We start from the raw sequence: 15,196 nt of genomic DNA, 5'->3' as shown, positions 1-15,196 counted from the left end.
GGAAGTTCTTTCATCCTTTTTATTTTAAATTTATTGTTATTTACTTTCTCTTCCTCTGTTTTCTTTTGCTTGCTTTCTAGACCTGTACTTCTTAACTGGTAGTCCTCAGGGTTTTATTGCTTTTATTGCATCTGAGGCCTGCTTTTAGTGGTTGTTTTATTTAGTGTTTGTTGAAACTACTTTGCTGGTTGTTGACTGTAAATAAATAAATAAAAAGATGGACGATTGATCTGATTTCATACGATGTAGTTTGCTGTGTTCCTAACCTTTTTCTCCCCTTTCTTTTCCTCAGGGCATGTTGCAGAGGGAAGGGCCTAGATAAAGGCTCTCTCTGCCCCTCCACAGACCTGCTGGCTTCTGATTCCTCCATGAAGCAACACAAAGCCTGATGCCCACTTTGCCCCTCGCCATGGACAGGGGGAGGAGTTACCATCCGCCATGCACGCACCAGCAGCCAGGCAATACACTGTATAGGATGCCCACCTTTCAGGCCCAACTTGGCTTGCCCACCACCGAGGTGAGTGCCCCTGGAAGATGAGTCCTTGACTATAATGGGGAAGCTCTGTGGAAATCCTAGACTGACCCATTGTTGTTGACATGGAGGATCCAGTTGGTTGATCTCAGGAGTGGAGATGCAGCATTACAGGAAGGGGATGTTGGCTGGGTTCACATTGCACTAAGCAAAGTATGGTTTTTGGGTTAGGGTGATGTGTGAACCTAATGGTTGGGGCTTGTAAATCATGGTTTATGGTTTAGAGCAGTGTTTCTCACCCTTGGCCAATTGAAGGTGTGTGGACTTCAACTCCCAGAAATCCCCAGCTGTGGAATTCTGGGAGTTGAAGTTCACACTATCTTAGTTGGCTGTGTTTCATGCAGACATACAACGGCAAGGTCCACTCTGTTCTGGTGATCCTTCTTCCCCCACTCCTAACTGTTATCTACATTGTAGGGGGAGAGATGTGACAGTCTATGGTGGCCAAAAAATTAGGAGGAATCTGAGGACACCTTTTCCAACTAACACATTTTATTAAATAACATAGTTTTCACAAGCTACAGCTTATGCATGAAAGTGTATGCCTTTTAATAAAATGTGTTAGTCTGAAAAGATGCTACCAGACTTCTCCTGATTTTTTTACTGTTATCAAGTTTCTTGGATTGTAAACCAGTCTAGACAGTCCTCTACTTACGAATTTTTGAGTTGCAGACTTTTGCCGATATGAACAAGATGGACCTGGAAGTCGGGAGAAGGCAAGAAAGGGTTAGTTTCCAGCACGCTGCGAACTAACCCTTTCCCACTTTCTCCTACCTTCCTGGAGGTTAGAGGTTTGTGCTGGAGTTGGAGTTCCTGGAAAGGGTTAGTTTACCGGGTGAGGCAGGAGAGGCAGCGATGGCTCCGGTGCAGCTGCCCCCTTCACCCAGGGACCCACCGCTGCCTCGCCTGGCACCAGAGCGCGCTGCGCCCCACCAGCTCGTCCCACTGCGCTTTCCACAGTCTGCATGCTATCGCTCCTCACATTGGCAGCAGAAGACAGGGCTCTTCTGCCCACACCGCTGCCCTGCCTCCTCCTCTTTTTTTACTTTTTGCAGTACTTTTTACTTGGTTGGAGTTACGAACAATACAGACTTACGAACAGCCTCTCGAACGTAGCCTGTTCGTACGTAGGGGACTGTCTGTATTCTTCTAATTATAAACTTCAGGTTGAGAGCACCTGCAGAAGGCCTTCCAAATTCAATCTCAGCCAGCAGAGAGGCCCATATCTAGGCATGCAGTTAAAGTAATGTTGGACTCTGATCTTATCTGCCCAGAGGGGGCCCTCTTCAGATCACTGAAGGACATGCCTTTAAAATGCAGCAAGCAAGGTTATTCTATTTGGGGCAACTACGTGAGACCCTGAGAAAAGGCACAGCTGGTTTAAAGTGTTGCAGACAGGTGCTACAACTGTTCCTCAGTGTGTGCCAAAGTACCTTTTGCCACTGAAGCACTACGCAGCCCTAATACTTGTGTCCCAGGCGCTTTAGGGCTTGGAAAGCTTAAATCAGCAGCTTAAGATTTAGCATTTTATTTAATCAAGGAAAGCAAGGTTGGGTTGATTTGGGAATTCCACTTGACTAGAATTTACTAGAATTCTTTTTACTAGAATTCTAAGGCACTAACTGAAACCACATGCCAGAGGGGAAATTAAAAAAAGCAAGGGAATTTTCTGCTTCCCGTATTTCCTGTTTATGTTTCCATGTTTGGGGGAAGGAGCACCCATTCTGCATCCCATAATGCTGGCCTTCATTTGTGTATTGGGTTGTTTATGAGCCGTGTAGGTTCATTTCCACCCCAATCTGCCATGACTCTGAGTGGCTTACGAAATACAATAGGAGCACAGTGAAAAGACAGAATGCATAATCAAAACAGGAGAGTTTGAAGAAAATCAATTATTGTTTAAAAGATCAGAACATCACATGAAGGGTGCATCGCTCACTCTAACCCAGGGCCTGGGCATAGAACCAGATTTTAAGGGCTCATTTAAATAGGGCCAAGGTGGTGTCCATACAAATCTTGAGGGGGGCGGATTGGTGTTCCAGAGGGCAAATCCGCTCTCTGTTTGCTAGAAATCAGGAATTCTAAAACTCTGCCCTCCTCAAATAGGCCTGTGGATTGGCATAAGAGCTTGGCAGAAGGCATCCTGATTCCTCTTTTATGGATAGGGACACAGAGGCTGAAAAGATGATTTGAAAAAGCTGTGGTATCGTTTAGATCAATATTTTTCAAATTTGGCAACTTTAAAATGTGTGGACTTCAACTCATGGAAGATAAATGAGATAGAAAACCATACTGTGTTCTACAGAACGCCCAGAGGTTTCCCTGCAGACCCTGCATCTTGGCTTGACTTTCAAAGGCACTTTGTGTTACACTAGCCTGTCTTATTCACACAAGGTTTATTGTAGGTTGGGTTCACAGGCGGAGGGGTTGGAGAAAGAGTATACCCCCTACAAGTATTGGCACATCAACCAATATTACAATTATCCTCTAGCTGCAGCTGGCTTATATCTAGTGGTGTGGATGGGACATCTTTGACTCTGAAGTTGTTGGGGTGGAGGGATTCCTCTTCAGATGGCAAAAGAGGGAGGAAATGAATTGGCCTACCTTTGTAGAGAGAGGAAATCTGGCGGGGAGGGAGGAGGAGCAAACTTGCTGAACTGTAGCTCTCTCTTTGGAGACCAAATTAACAGAACCGTTCTGGAGACCCCAAGGATGGTGAGCAAAGCCATGAGTTTCCTATCATGTTATTGGGAAAGGAAGTACCAGTGTGGTTGATTGGTTGATATATATTTATCAATTTCTCTCTCTCTCTCCCTCTCTCTCTCTCTCTCTCTATTGTGTCTTTGAGTCAATATTGACTCCTGGCAACTGCCTGGACTAGTCCCTGCAGTTTTTGTGGCAAGATTTCAGAAGTGGTTTGCCCTTGCCTGCTTCCTAGGGCTGAGAGATTGGGACTGGCCCAAGGTCACCCGCTGGCTTTGTGCCTAAGGTGGGACTAGAACTCACTGTCTCCTGGTTTCTAGCCTGGTGCCTTAACCACTACACCAGACTGGCTCTGGTAAAGGAGATACTTTTCCTTTAAAACCTTGCTGATGAATCCACTTCTGATAGATATTAATCTACATGGAAGCTCCATAGCTGATAGCAACGTGCTTCTGAATACCCAAAGATAAGGAGCAGCAGGATTTGAAGATGCCTTCTCCTTGGCCGCCTCTAGGGATCATTACTTGTTGTTGGAAGCAAGGTCCTAGACCAGTGTCTCAACCTTGGCAACTTTATGATGTGTGGACTTCAACTCCCAGAATTCCCCAGCCAGTATGCCGGCTGGAGAATTCTGGGTGTTGAAGTCCACACATCATAAAGTTGCCAAGGTTGAGAAACACTGTTCTAGACGCTGGAAAGTGAGTTGACCCTCTGGGGCAGTTCTTATGAGCGTTCTGCTAGGCACCCATTGTCCTGTTCACATAAACATTAGGCAAATGTTGGCTTGCAAGCCAGGGCAAGTCCACCCTGAGTGGTAGACATTCATTGGGTGATCGGAGGCTGGTTATTGCCTCTCAACCCAACCTCCCCCACAGGATTGTTATGGGATGGCTAGTATCTTGAGCTCCTGGGGAAAGGCAGGATGTAAAACTAACAAATCAATGCACGTGCCTTCATGCTTGCAGGCGTACCAGTGTGCTAGGCAGTGGAAAGGCAGAGACTATCGTTCAGTAGGTCCCTGTTTTGCATGTCAAAGCCCCTTGGTCCAGTTCCTTGCATCTTCTGCTGAAAGGGTGAGGTAGCAGATGACAGTGGAACATCTTACGTGTCAGACCTTGAAAAGTGGTTTTCTCCATCCTGATGCTCTTAGATGACCATTTCTGTCATCCCTGAACAGTATAGAAAAGGATTCTCCGGGGGGACAGCAGTTGTAAGTCCTAAGTCAAGTATAGTCTGGGTTGTGTTGGGTAACCCTCAGCTTCCCATTTGCAGCCTCCAGAGTTGGTGTGTGTGTGTATGTCTATTTTGGACCCTTTGTAGACTTTCAGGGTGTTTAAGATGCCTGTTAAAAGCCCCACTCCCCCAGTCCAATTTGTTTTTCCTAGGCGGGGGGAGAAACAAAATGGATGCCCCAAACCTCTTCTATTTCACCATAGCTCTTAGGGAAGGTATAAAGGCCTTGTGCGACACACACACTAGGCTGATCCATGCTGATAGAATGATGTAAGGCTGCTGCCGATCCATGTGCCTGCACCGGAGTGGAAGCAAATTAAGTAGTAGGTAGCATGCATGTGCCCTTCATGGTAGGTGTGTTAAAAAGTGCCTTTTTCACAGGGGCGGGAATGACAAACTTTCAGCCCTTCGAGATAGTCCAGACAAGAAACCATGAGTCCTATCACTACCTTTATTGTAAGGTTACAGTGGCAGTATCTTGCAAGTCTGAAAACATTTCTCCCGTTCCTTGCCTTTATTTTCCAGAGAACTAGGGAGGGTCCCTTCTGAGATGCTTCCCACGTCCCCATTCCTGCTGTGGGCTGAGACGTCTCTTATCTGACCATTGCCTAGGCTGTGGCTCCTTCTCCTTCTGTCTCCTGAGGTTATTCTCACAGACTATCACACACACTTCCTGCGGCAGACCTGCACACATGACCGCCAAAAGCCAGAGGAGGGAGTCGTGGATTCAGTTTCTGTCTCCTATACAGCGTGCTGCCTTAGCTCTAATTCTGTGTTTCTAATACAGGAGATAAACCTGCTGAGTTAGGAGGAGCTGAGTAGGTTTTGTCTCAAGAGGAGGAGACAAGGGGGGTGGGTTCAACAGCCCCCTTCCGATACTTGCAAAACTGCCACATGGTAGATCAAGGCCTGCTGTTTCGTTCCAGAGGTTGGGACAGAAAATAAGGGATTTAAGTTACAAGATGGCAGATTTTGACTAACCGTTAGGAAACTCTTCCAACAAGAGCAGTTTGACAATGGAATCAGGAATCCAGAGAAGTGGTGGGTTTCTCTTCCTTGGTTATATTCAAGCAGAAGCTAGAGCAGTGTTTCTCAACCTTGACCACTTGAAGATAGGTGGACTTCAACTCCCAGAATTCCCCAGCCAGCATGGCTGGCTGGGGAATTCTGAGTGTTGAAGTCCACCCATCTTCAAGTTGCCAAGGTTGAGAAACACTGAGCTAGAGAGCCATTTGTCCTAAGGCAGTGTACCTGTAAGGCAATGTTTCTCAACTTGGGCAACTTGAAGAAGGGTGGACTTCAACTCCTAGAATTCCCCAGAAGTCCGTCCATCTTAAAATTGCCCAGGTTGAGAATCACTGATCTAGATTCCAGCATGGAGCAGCCGGTGGATGGCCTCAAGTGCTCCCATCAATTCTGTGTTTCTGTTTGCCTGTTCCGAAGGATTTGCTCAGGTGCTCTTGAAGGGTTCTGCAAAGCGTTGGTCAGCAGCAGTGACGATTACTCTACTTATGAAATGAAGTGGCATTTTCTGTAAGAAAGCATTGCTGCTCATAGTGCTTTGCTGTACATTCTGCTGTGCTGTTTCAGTCACTTGGCACACCCAGGTCTCTGTCCCTTGCAAGTACATACTCAGTTCTCACCATTTTCTTCTCCCCAAAGTTGATTTTTTTAAATATTTCTGCAAACTGCCTCTCTCAAGCCTCTTGCTTCTTAGAGGCATTGCTTTAGCATTGCATCTGCCCTTAAATTGTCAGCTATGGATTCAGCAGTAGGACTCTGGAAGTAGCTTTGAATGTTCCTGAACAAACCACACGTATGTTGAAAACTGCTTTGTTGTCTTGCAGAATCCCGCTTCCAGTTTCTGGAATTCATCCCTGTTTTCATCTACTTCGTACTCAGCACCATTTTTCCTGAGTGAAAACCAGTAAGTGCATTTTTATAAGACCTTGGCTGATCTCAAAAAACTAAACAGGGTTAATCCCGGGATAGGAGATCACTAGGAAATCACCAGGGCTGCAGGCTAGGCTGGAAATTTAAAAAAACCAAAACAAAACAACCCCAAAGGGAAGCAGTGTCAAAATCTACTTTGATATCCAGAGACCAAAATGGTTTGGGAACACTTTGGACGATGCAAATAAAATCACATACATAGTTAAAGAAATAGGGCAGTTGGTGACCACACCATCTTATTTATATAAAGATTTTGTTGCAGGAATCTTACATAGGTCGATATAATCCACTAATAAATATACTATATTGTTATACAGGAAGATATAATCTGCATGTGTGTGTGTGTGCATGTATAGTACTCCTCGACCTTCAACCATTAGTTCAGCGACTGTTTGAAATTATAACAGTGCTGAACGAATGGTGGTTACAACCACTCCTCGGATTTCTGGCCGTCCCAGCACCCCTGGGGTCATGCGATTATGATCTGGGTGCTTGGCAATAGGCTCACACTTAGTCAACGGGGAAGCCGGAAGGGAAGGTTACAAGTCACTCGGGTAAGTCTCACCCACCTGCACACCCTCTCCCAGCCCCTCTGCACTTGCACCGGCCACTCACATACCCCCGCGCACCCTCCCTACACCTCCCTTGCAAACCCCGGTGTACTCTCGTGCACCCTCCCCAAGCCTTGCCATGCCTCCCTCGCACCCTCGTGCACCCTCCCCAACCCTCCCCGCATCCCCGCCCACTCCCTTGCTTTTTCCCCCACCTTGCAGCAGCCACTTGCAGCCTGGGACTTGCAACTTCATGGTGGCTTCCCCACTGACTTTGGTTGTGGGAAGCCGGCAGGAAGTTGCCCTGCCTAATGACTGTGGGATTCGGTTAACAAGGTCAACCGGGACTGCAGGGATTGCCATTGATAAGTGATTGCGCTTTACGACTGCATCTCTTAGTGACGGAAATTCCGGTCCCAATTGCCGTCGTAACTTGAGGACTACCTGTAATGTTGTAATACGTAACATTTATTTATTTCATTAAAGTTATTATAGCCGCCCACTCCAGCAGACTCTGGGCAGCTTACAAAATCTAATACTAAGTTCAAACAATTGGAAATATAGACAAACTAAAACAGCCTGAACTAAAAACCACTATTAAAACACAGTGCAACAGGAATCCCCCCCCCCCACAACACATTAACCCCAGGCCTGGGACCAAAGCCAGATTTTTAAGGGCTTTTTTGGAACCCCAGGAGAGTGGGCATCATCTGTATCTCGGGGGGGAGCTCTTCCGGAGGGCTAGGGCCGCGAAAGAGAAAGCGTGCTTCCTTGGTCCCACAAGATGGCAACATTTAATAGAAGGGACCTGAAGCACACCCACTGTGTCCGAATGTAGCGGGCAGGCAGAAACAATGGGAGAGAAGCAGTAGGGTTATAATGGAATCCACTAACAAAGTGGATAGGGTTAATGTCTTTTTCCCAAGGAGGAAAAAATAAAAAGAATAAAACAGAAGAAGGTAAAAAGAGGAGGCTGGGTTGGATGCTTGATTAAAATGCGTTCTCTCTACCAGTGACTTTAGGTTGACGTAAACAACGTTTTTCACTACGTCTCTGAATATCAGTTGTTGGGGACAAATTGCCAGCAAGGAATACAGATGGGAAGAGCTTCTGCCTGAAAAGGCCTTTGTGATTTGGTTCAGAAACAGCCTTTGCTGATTTTTAGCTCTGATCCTGCAAGCCGATAACACAGGCGTGAATTTCAGCTGAGCTTCTGTAATAAAAGTATTTATTTATTTGGTACGGGTGACTTCTAATTTAGGAACACAGTGCCCTTTTACGACTTCTTTTTGCTAAAGATGCTTATCCAATGCTGGGTCATAGTTTACTATATCTTGCATTTTCTTGCCTGCACTTTGTCCAGTCCCACCAACTAGGACTCAAGCCCCTTTTCACAAGTGTTTTTTATTTTATACCTATTAATGTTTTAGATTTATATGACCCAGATAGTAAACGTTATCAACATAGTAATAGAGCAGGGAATGCTATATTATTATGTGATTTATTTTACTAGTTGTTACTACATTATTGTACATATTTGCTTTGTTTCACTCTGTTTTTGTCCTTTTAAATTTTGCTGGCCGTTGACTAAATAAAGATGATTGATTGATTGCCCCTTTTCACAAGTGTTTGATCTGCCACAAAGAACCATGCTTTGGATGTTGTCGTTACCTGTTTGTCAAGCATCCAGAGATGAGTCCAGCTCCCTGTGGCCAAACTTGACCAGATCTAGTTACAAGAAGATGCTTGTTATTCCTGCTTCATTTGTAATCCCTACCTTACAGCAATGCTTTTCAACTTTGGCAACTTTAAGATGCGTGGACTTCAACTCCCAGAATTCCCCAGCCAGCAAGGCTGGCTGGGGAAATCTGGGAGTTGAAGTCCACGCATCTTAAAGTGGCCAAGGTTGAGAAACCCTGGTCTATTGCAACCTTCCCTAGAGCCCTGTTTGGCAGATCCCAGTTTATCTTTTGGTGCATTCATGCGCAAAAGCATTCAGTTGCCAAGCTAGCTGATACAAGGCCAGTAATTGAACGGCTCTCCCGTCTTTCAGACTCAGAACTGCTTTGAAAGAGCTTGTGAAAGGTGTTTTTCTGTCTAGGTTGCGGGGGGGGGGGGGAGGGAGAGAAAAAAGGCAAACGCTTCAGTGCTGCAGCCCCAGCTGTACTTGCAGCTGGACGGCTGCCGCTGACGACGACGCCTATGCTTGGAACAGGGTGTGCATCTTTTTTTTTCCAAGAGTATTACTGTAAATTGTACTTTCTGAACCCTCCTGGGAGATGTTAACCGAGGTTCCTCTTCTACTACTACTGCTTCTGTTTGCTGCATATTGAACAGCAGATGGTGGATGAAGGGTATTGATTAGGATCCCCCCCCCTTCCTTTTCTCCCCACGGCTGTTTTCACCCAGCCTTGCTCAACGCCAGCAGCGGGGGCTTAACGTCACGCCGGGTTCCTTTTGTGCAGGTCGGTGTTTCGAAACTCTGCACTAAACGCTCCTCGGATGTCGCGTTTGCTCTGGCTTCCGAGCTGCCGTGAGCAGCCCTTCAGGTACAGGTGGGCAAAGTGGTGCTGCGTCGGCACCGATTCTGCCCGGGGTTCTTTAGCCACTTCAACCTGGACACTTCATCGGTTCTCATCAGCGGTGTGAATAGCCAGATGTGATTTTGGCTCGGTGTTTGCCAGCTACAGGCCTGTTGCTGAACCAGTTTCAAGCAGGAACTGGTGGGGAGGGAGAGACCTATAGCCAGAATGGCCGACGGGCACCCAGTTGGCACTTAGGGCTCCTGAAGGGCATCCGGCTGGGGAAAGACTCCGTTGAGGACAACTTTCTCTGCCTCGTTCTCCTTCAGATTCCCTCTAGATTTTTCTGACCACTTTCCACTCGTTCTTCCTGCACCCCCAACTGCGTTTGGAAGCCTTTCATGCGTTCACAGAGCGGCCGGCCCTGGTTCAGGGCCCCTTCCCTGGGGTGCGGTGCTCCGAGCAGTCTAAAGCAGAAGGGACGGCGTTCTCCAAGGGACTAGCCTTGGGGAATCTCCCAGTCTTCCTGCAGGGGTCCCCATTTGCTCTCAGTCACACTGGAGAATGCAACCGTTGGCACTCTGCCTGGCCCGGGTGGCAGAGTGTCACATATCAGCATGCCCTTGTCGTTTTACTGGAAAGATGATGTAGCTGAAGGCAAAGGGGAGGTTCCCCCAGGCCAGGCTTTGATAGTAAAACCAAAACTAGGTAGCGTGTGTCAAGCGCTGCGGGCAGAGATTTCACGGAGCAGGCTCGCTCTTTTGACCTAGAGTTTTTGAAGGGTGGAAAGCTGGCACCGGGAGTCCTTTTTCTTATCAGTCCAGCCCCCGCTCTCCAGGACGTAAACTGGCTACTGTTTGTTCTGGTTTGCGTAAGCTGAGGTGGTGTCTTTCTCTCCTGTTGAAGGAGAACTTGTCAAGTGGCTGGTCCTCACAGTTGCGGGAGGGGGGGAGCTATGAGTAAGCTTAGGCGACCGATGTGTGGGCAGAAGCATTTAAAAATAACCTAGGAGCCTTAAAGCAGTCGTGGTGGATCTGACCAAGCCCATCTCAGCCCAGCCTCTGAGACGCCAACCAGATGTAACATTGAGTCTTGAAGACTGGTAGCCCCTAATGGACCTGTCCTGAATTTATCCAGTTCCCAGGTTATCCTCCCTGGTTTAGGGAGAGACAGGATGTCCAACATAACCAGTTCCTCCCTAACAGAGAGCCCCGTGATTTTTTTTTTTAAATGAGGGATGCAAATTGTATCAGCTCTAGGAAACCTCCTGAAATAGCAGCATTTCTGTGCTGTGCAATTCTTTTTTTTAAAAAGCATAACAGTTATGGTGAACGTAAATCCACATTCCCCAACCTGTCACCATCCAGATCAGCTGGGATAGTGAGGGGTCTCTTTTTTCTTCCTGTCCGTAATCATTCAGATGCTTTCCCTTTCAAGTGTGAGGACTAGCCTCTTGGGGAGTACAGTACATTACTGCAAGTGACTAAGGCAATGGTGGTTGGGAATTTTGGAAGTCACACATCTGGAGAGCCGCTGATTAGGGTAGGGTGTGAGGGCAGAAAAGGCAGTTTAGCTGGTCTGATCCTTTTGGGGCATTTGCTTGACTAGCAGCTGGTAGAGATGTGTTAAAATATTTAATTCTGAATCCTTCCAAGCATCCGTTGTCAATTTCAGTGAAATACAGTCATCCTTTTTTGAAAAGTGTAAAAAGTTATAATATACATACAGGAAGGCGTAGTCCTTATATATGAAATTTTGATTGTTGTATTGTGTTCTTTGTTCTTCACTTTTTTCTTTTGCTATATTTTTTTGTTTTGTTTTATTAAATAAAGTCCCCCCCCCCCACCTCTGCAGTCACAGGGCAAAATGCTTTCATAATGGCGTCTCTAACCTGATGATACTTTTTTTCTCTTTATAGGCAATATTTTAATACCCCTTCGAATTTCTATACAAATTCCATCAACGGGCAGCCGTTCTCGGATTCCAACTTCGCACCTCAAGGCCTTGCTGATTTCTTACCCAGAAATGGCGATTTCCCTCAGGTAAGACCAAACTTTTCTTCCTTTGTGAAGGTGAACCTCTGTTGAAAAATGTAGGTCTTACGACCCTGTAGGTTTCTCCCTGACCCGCATCTCTCTGATTTTAAAAGAGGAAAACGATGATAGGGAAGGAATGCTTGAGATATGAAGTCTGGCTGAAAACACGATCTGTGCATGTGATCTGAAGATGGGTTTGGGTATGTGGGTAAAAAAGAGGGGGGGGTGGAAGGAGAACCCTGATCCTAGTCATCAGCCGTGCCCGCTGTCCTTCACTGTTGGCTATGCAGATTGAGCTTGTAGCTCTGCAACATTTGAAAGGCCACATTTTCCCCACCCATGGAGTGCAAATTACCAACGGATGTTTCTGACACCTTAGGTGGCCTTTTCCATTTTTTTATTTTTTGGAGGAATAAAGCCACATTCTTCAGAAAAATGCATATCTTCTTGGACACTTGTCAGAGCTGCAGCTAGAGGGAGATGGCAGGAAAAATTAGTAAAAAAGCATTGCTTCCAACGTCTAAGAAGCAAAGTGTTTGATCTCCCAGGTCTGGATTTCCAGAAGTTTGCACACGCTTCATTGTGTAAAACCACTGGATGCTGTTTTCTGTGGCTCTTCGGAAGAACATTTGGGGTTTGCTCAGCTTTGTGGCTCTTAGTTTCAAAATACCTGCATTCTTCCCTCCACCCATGTTTGGTTTCTATCTATAGCTGCAGTGTAAATGTGAAAGCCTTTTCATCTTCTTGGCTTGTGTGGGAGATAAAATTATGAAAACCTAGTTGTGTTGCAGCCTTGTCAAGAACTCTACAAAACATAGTACCCACTCGCAGTAGGTCCTGCTCTACCTAAACTTCTGATGCCTAAGAGAATCACAGATTGCAAGAGAAGCTGTTCCATGTCATCTTCTGAAACCCATCTACTTGCAAGGCTATTATAATTTATACGCAGAAAATAACTTTTATTGGTCTTTTTACTTGATCAGAGGTTTGAAATTGGGAGCGTGATGATCTCATTGGTCTTTTGCTTTGACACTTATGAATGAACAGGCAGGAGAGAGATTTGCGGGTGTGTAGCCAATTACCTGGAAGCAATTAAAGCTCACTTAATCTTAAGCAGTGGATCAGGGCACAGTTCCAAGAAAAACAAGTGCCTTACGGTTAAGGCTTGTCTTTTGAGTGTTTTATGCTATTATCAGGTGAGCTGATGATCTTTGTAGGAGAGGGAAGGATAGCCCATTTTTCCTTCCTCCCAGGCACCTAAACCATAGTTTTGAATGATCCTGGACATGTACAGGTAGTCCTTGTTTAGTGACTGCATCATTTAGCAACCATTTGCAGTTACAACAGTGATGAAAAAGTAACTTTATGACCAAACCTCACACGGACGACCTTTGCAGATCTATAAAGCAAAGGAAAGCTGAAGTAAGATCATAAGCACAGTTGTGGTTGCACTTAGCGACCGTTTCACTTAACGACCGAGTTGCTGGTCCCAATTGTGGTCGCTAAACAAGGACTCCCTGTATGTTAATTATAGTAATAGTATGCATGTACTAGTATGCATGTGTGTTACTACCTTGCCTTGTTTCTTCTATTTCATATTGCCCAGCAGGAATGTGGGAAGATGGACCCTGGTCTAGATACGTTGTGGGGGGTTGGTTTGCCTTTTGCCATCAATACGTCTTTTGGGTAGCTACACCTCTCCTTGGTGAAATCTGATCTGGTCTCAATAAAGCATGGTATAGTCACTTCCACATTAGGCCGTCCCCAAAGGCAGGGAACTGGGGCAGCCCTGGAAAAGCTTTCAGAGGACATCCACCGGTCTAAAACACTGCCAGCAAATCGTGATGGGTGTTTGGACAATCAGCCCAATCCCGGCTTGTGATTTTATGCTTAGTTTACCATGCTTATCCCATTGTTGCGGGGCTCTGTTTATCGTCATCAACTCTACAACTGGAAGCGATCTTAAAGGTTATCTATCTGAAGCCCTTTTCCAAACAGGGTGGCAGTGCAGAATTTTGCAAATGCTGCATCTCTGACAGATAGCTAATATTCTTCCGTTACGTTGCTCCAGCTTCCCCAGGTGCTCTGATCCACCGACCAACAACCCATACATAAAGAACAATTTTACAGTTTTCCATGCTTTAGTTCTCATCCTGTCCTCTGGAGCATGATACTCCATCAGGCACTGTCTCTAAAGGAGCTGCTGTGTGGCTCGAAACGGGCCTCCTCCCATCTAGAAGCCCTTGGGTGGACTTGGTTCAGCACTGGAAGTTTTCTTCCTTGAGCCTGTGTGTGAAGAGCCGGGGTCTCTTAGATGGTGGCGGTTGCTTTCTGAATTGTTCTACCTCTGCCGGATGCCAAACAGGAACCTGACGCTTCATAAGTGACCTGTGGACCTAGCTGATGCAATCGTGGAACAGGAAACTATTGCTTCCCGTAATATTTGCAAGCAGGATCTAAGCAGGGCAGCACTCCCCTGCTTATTGGGGGAGTGCTGCCCTGCTTAGATCCCCCTTGTAAGTTTCTTGGCCTTTCAGAAATGTTCACCTCCAAATGGATTGAACTGCCTGTAGCCCAGTGTTTTTCAAACTTGGCCACTTTAAGACGTGTGGACTTCAACTCCCAGAATTCCCCAGCCAGTTCACACGTCTTAAAGTTCCCAAGGTTGAGAAACACTGCGCTAGGAAGTTTATGGGCAACCTTTGGTAGTGCTGATCTTTGAGTGAGGGATGGAAGGCAGAGTGGTAGAAGGTCTGATCCTTGAGGACTAGAGCCTTGGAGATAGTTATGGAACAAGACTTGCAGAGAGGCAGGGAGCATTGGTAATATCTGGGGGAATGAAAGAGGCAGGGAGGCAGCAGGATTGCTGTTGTGGGGATAAAAGGAAGGAGGTCCCCTTGGAAGCCCCCTTGAGCCCTTGGATAACGGATAAAAATATAAATAGTGAATTGGATAATTGGATAACTGATACAAATCCCACTTCTTGGATTCACTTTCTCCCCCCGAGAAATTGGCAGCCAGGGGCCCGAATGTCACCTTCCAGAGGAGGAGGCAGGAAAGACAGGACCCAGGGTACTCAGAGTCATCTAGTCGAGGGTTCCTCAACCTTGGAAACCTTGCTGGCTGGGGAATTCTGGGAGTTGAAGTCCACCCATCTTAAAGTGGCCAGGTTTGAAGAAACACTGCTCTAGCCAGTGTAGGCGAGGGCTACATAGGTTGGGAATTTTATATAAGCATCTTGAAGGGACTTAAGATGTGAACACTGAGCCTTTGTCTGATCTCACAAGGCTATTTCTGGGAATCCGACATTCTTGTTCTGCTGTTAACGGCTAGTATTGTCTCTCTCTGTTTAACCTGGTGGTTTGCTGAATTGACCATCTTTTCCCCCCCAAGAGTGCTCTCGATTGGTCATTCCTAACCTGATGCTCTCCAAATGTCCTCTCCAAATTTCTAGCTAGCATGATAAAAGGCTGGCAGGGGCTAGACTTCCAATCCCATCATCTCCACCAGTATGACTAATAGCTGTGCAGGCTGAAGGTGCTGGAAGTGACACCTGAAGGATGCCAGGCGGAGAAAGCTGCTTTTGTTACACCCCACTGGTTATTCTTGTCTCTCTTTTGGGGGGTCTCTCCCCACTGCCCCCCAGCATCGTTTTCATCATTAGCT

The 15,196-nt window shown here is 46.3% G+C and overlaps 1 protein-coding gene across 4 annotated transcripts in view; it reads left to right on the top strand.

The window, feature by feature from the left end:
- The window catches only part of SBNO2 (strawberry notch homolog 2), a 107,736-nt gene that overhangs the window by 26,490 nt on the left and 66,050 nt on the right, over positions 1–15,196 (top strand). For all 4 annotated transcript variants that reach the window (XM_088149385.1, XM_088149382.1, XM_088149383.1 and 1 more), the window contains 3 exons: positions 293–517; positions 6,316–6,395; positions 11,413–11,536. In XM_088149385.1, the coding sequence (XP_088005511.1) occupies positions 389–517; positions 6,316–6,395; positions 11,413–11,536 (333 nt within the window). In that variant the 5' untranslated portion in view covers positions 293–388. The remainder of the gene's footprint in view (positions 1–292; positions 518–6,315; positions 6,396–11,412; positions 11,537–15,196) is intronic.

This window comes from Python bivittatus, unplaced genomic scaffold (genome assembly GCF_059951505.1).
Source record: "Python bivittatus isolate LINGU-HERP-01145 unplaced genomic scaffold, Pbiv_v1 ctg000580_np1212, whole genome shotgun sequence".
NCBI classification, from domain to species: domain Eukaryota; kingdom Metazoa; phylum Chordata; class Lepidosauria; order Squamata; family Pythonidae; genus Python; species Python bivittatus.
The sequence above is the reverse complement of the archived record's forward strand: the minus strand, read 5'-3'. Positions and strand labels throughout refer to the sequence as shown.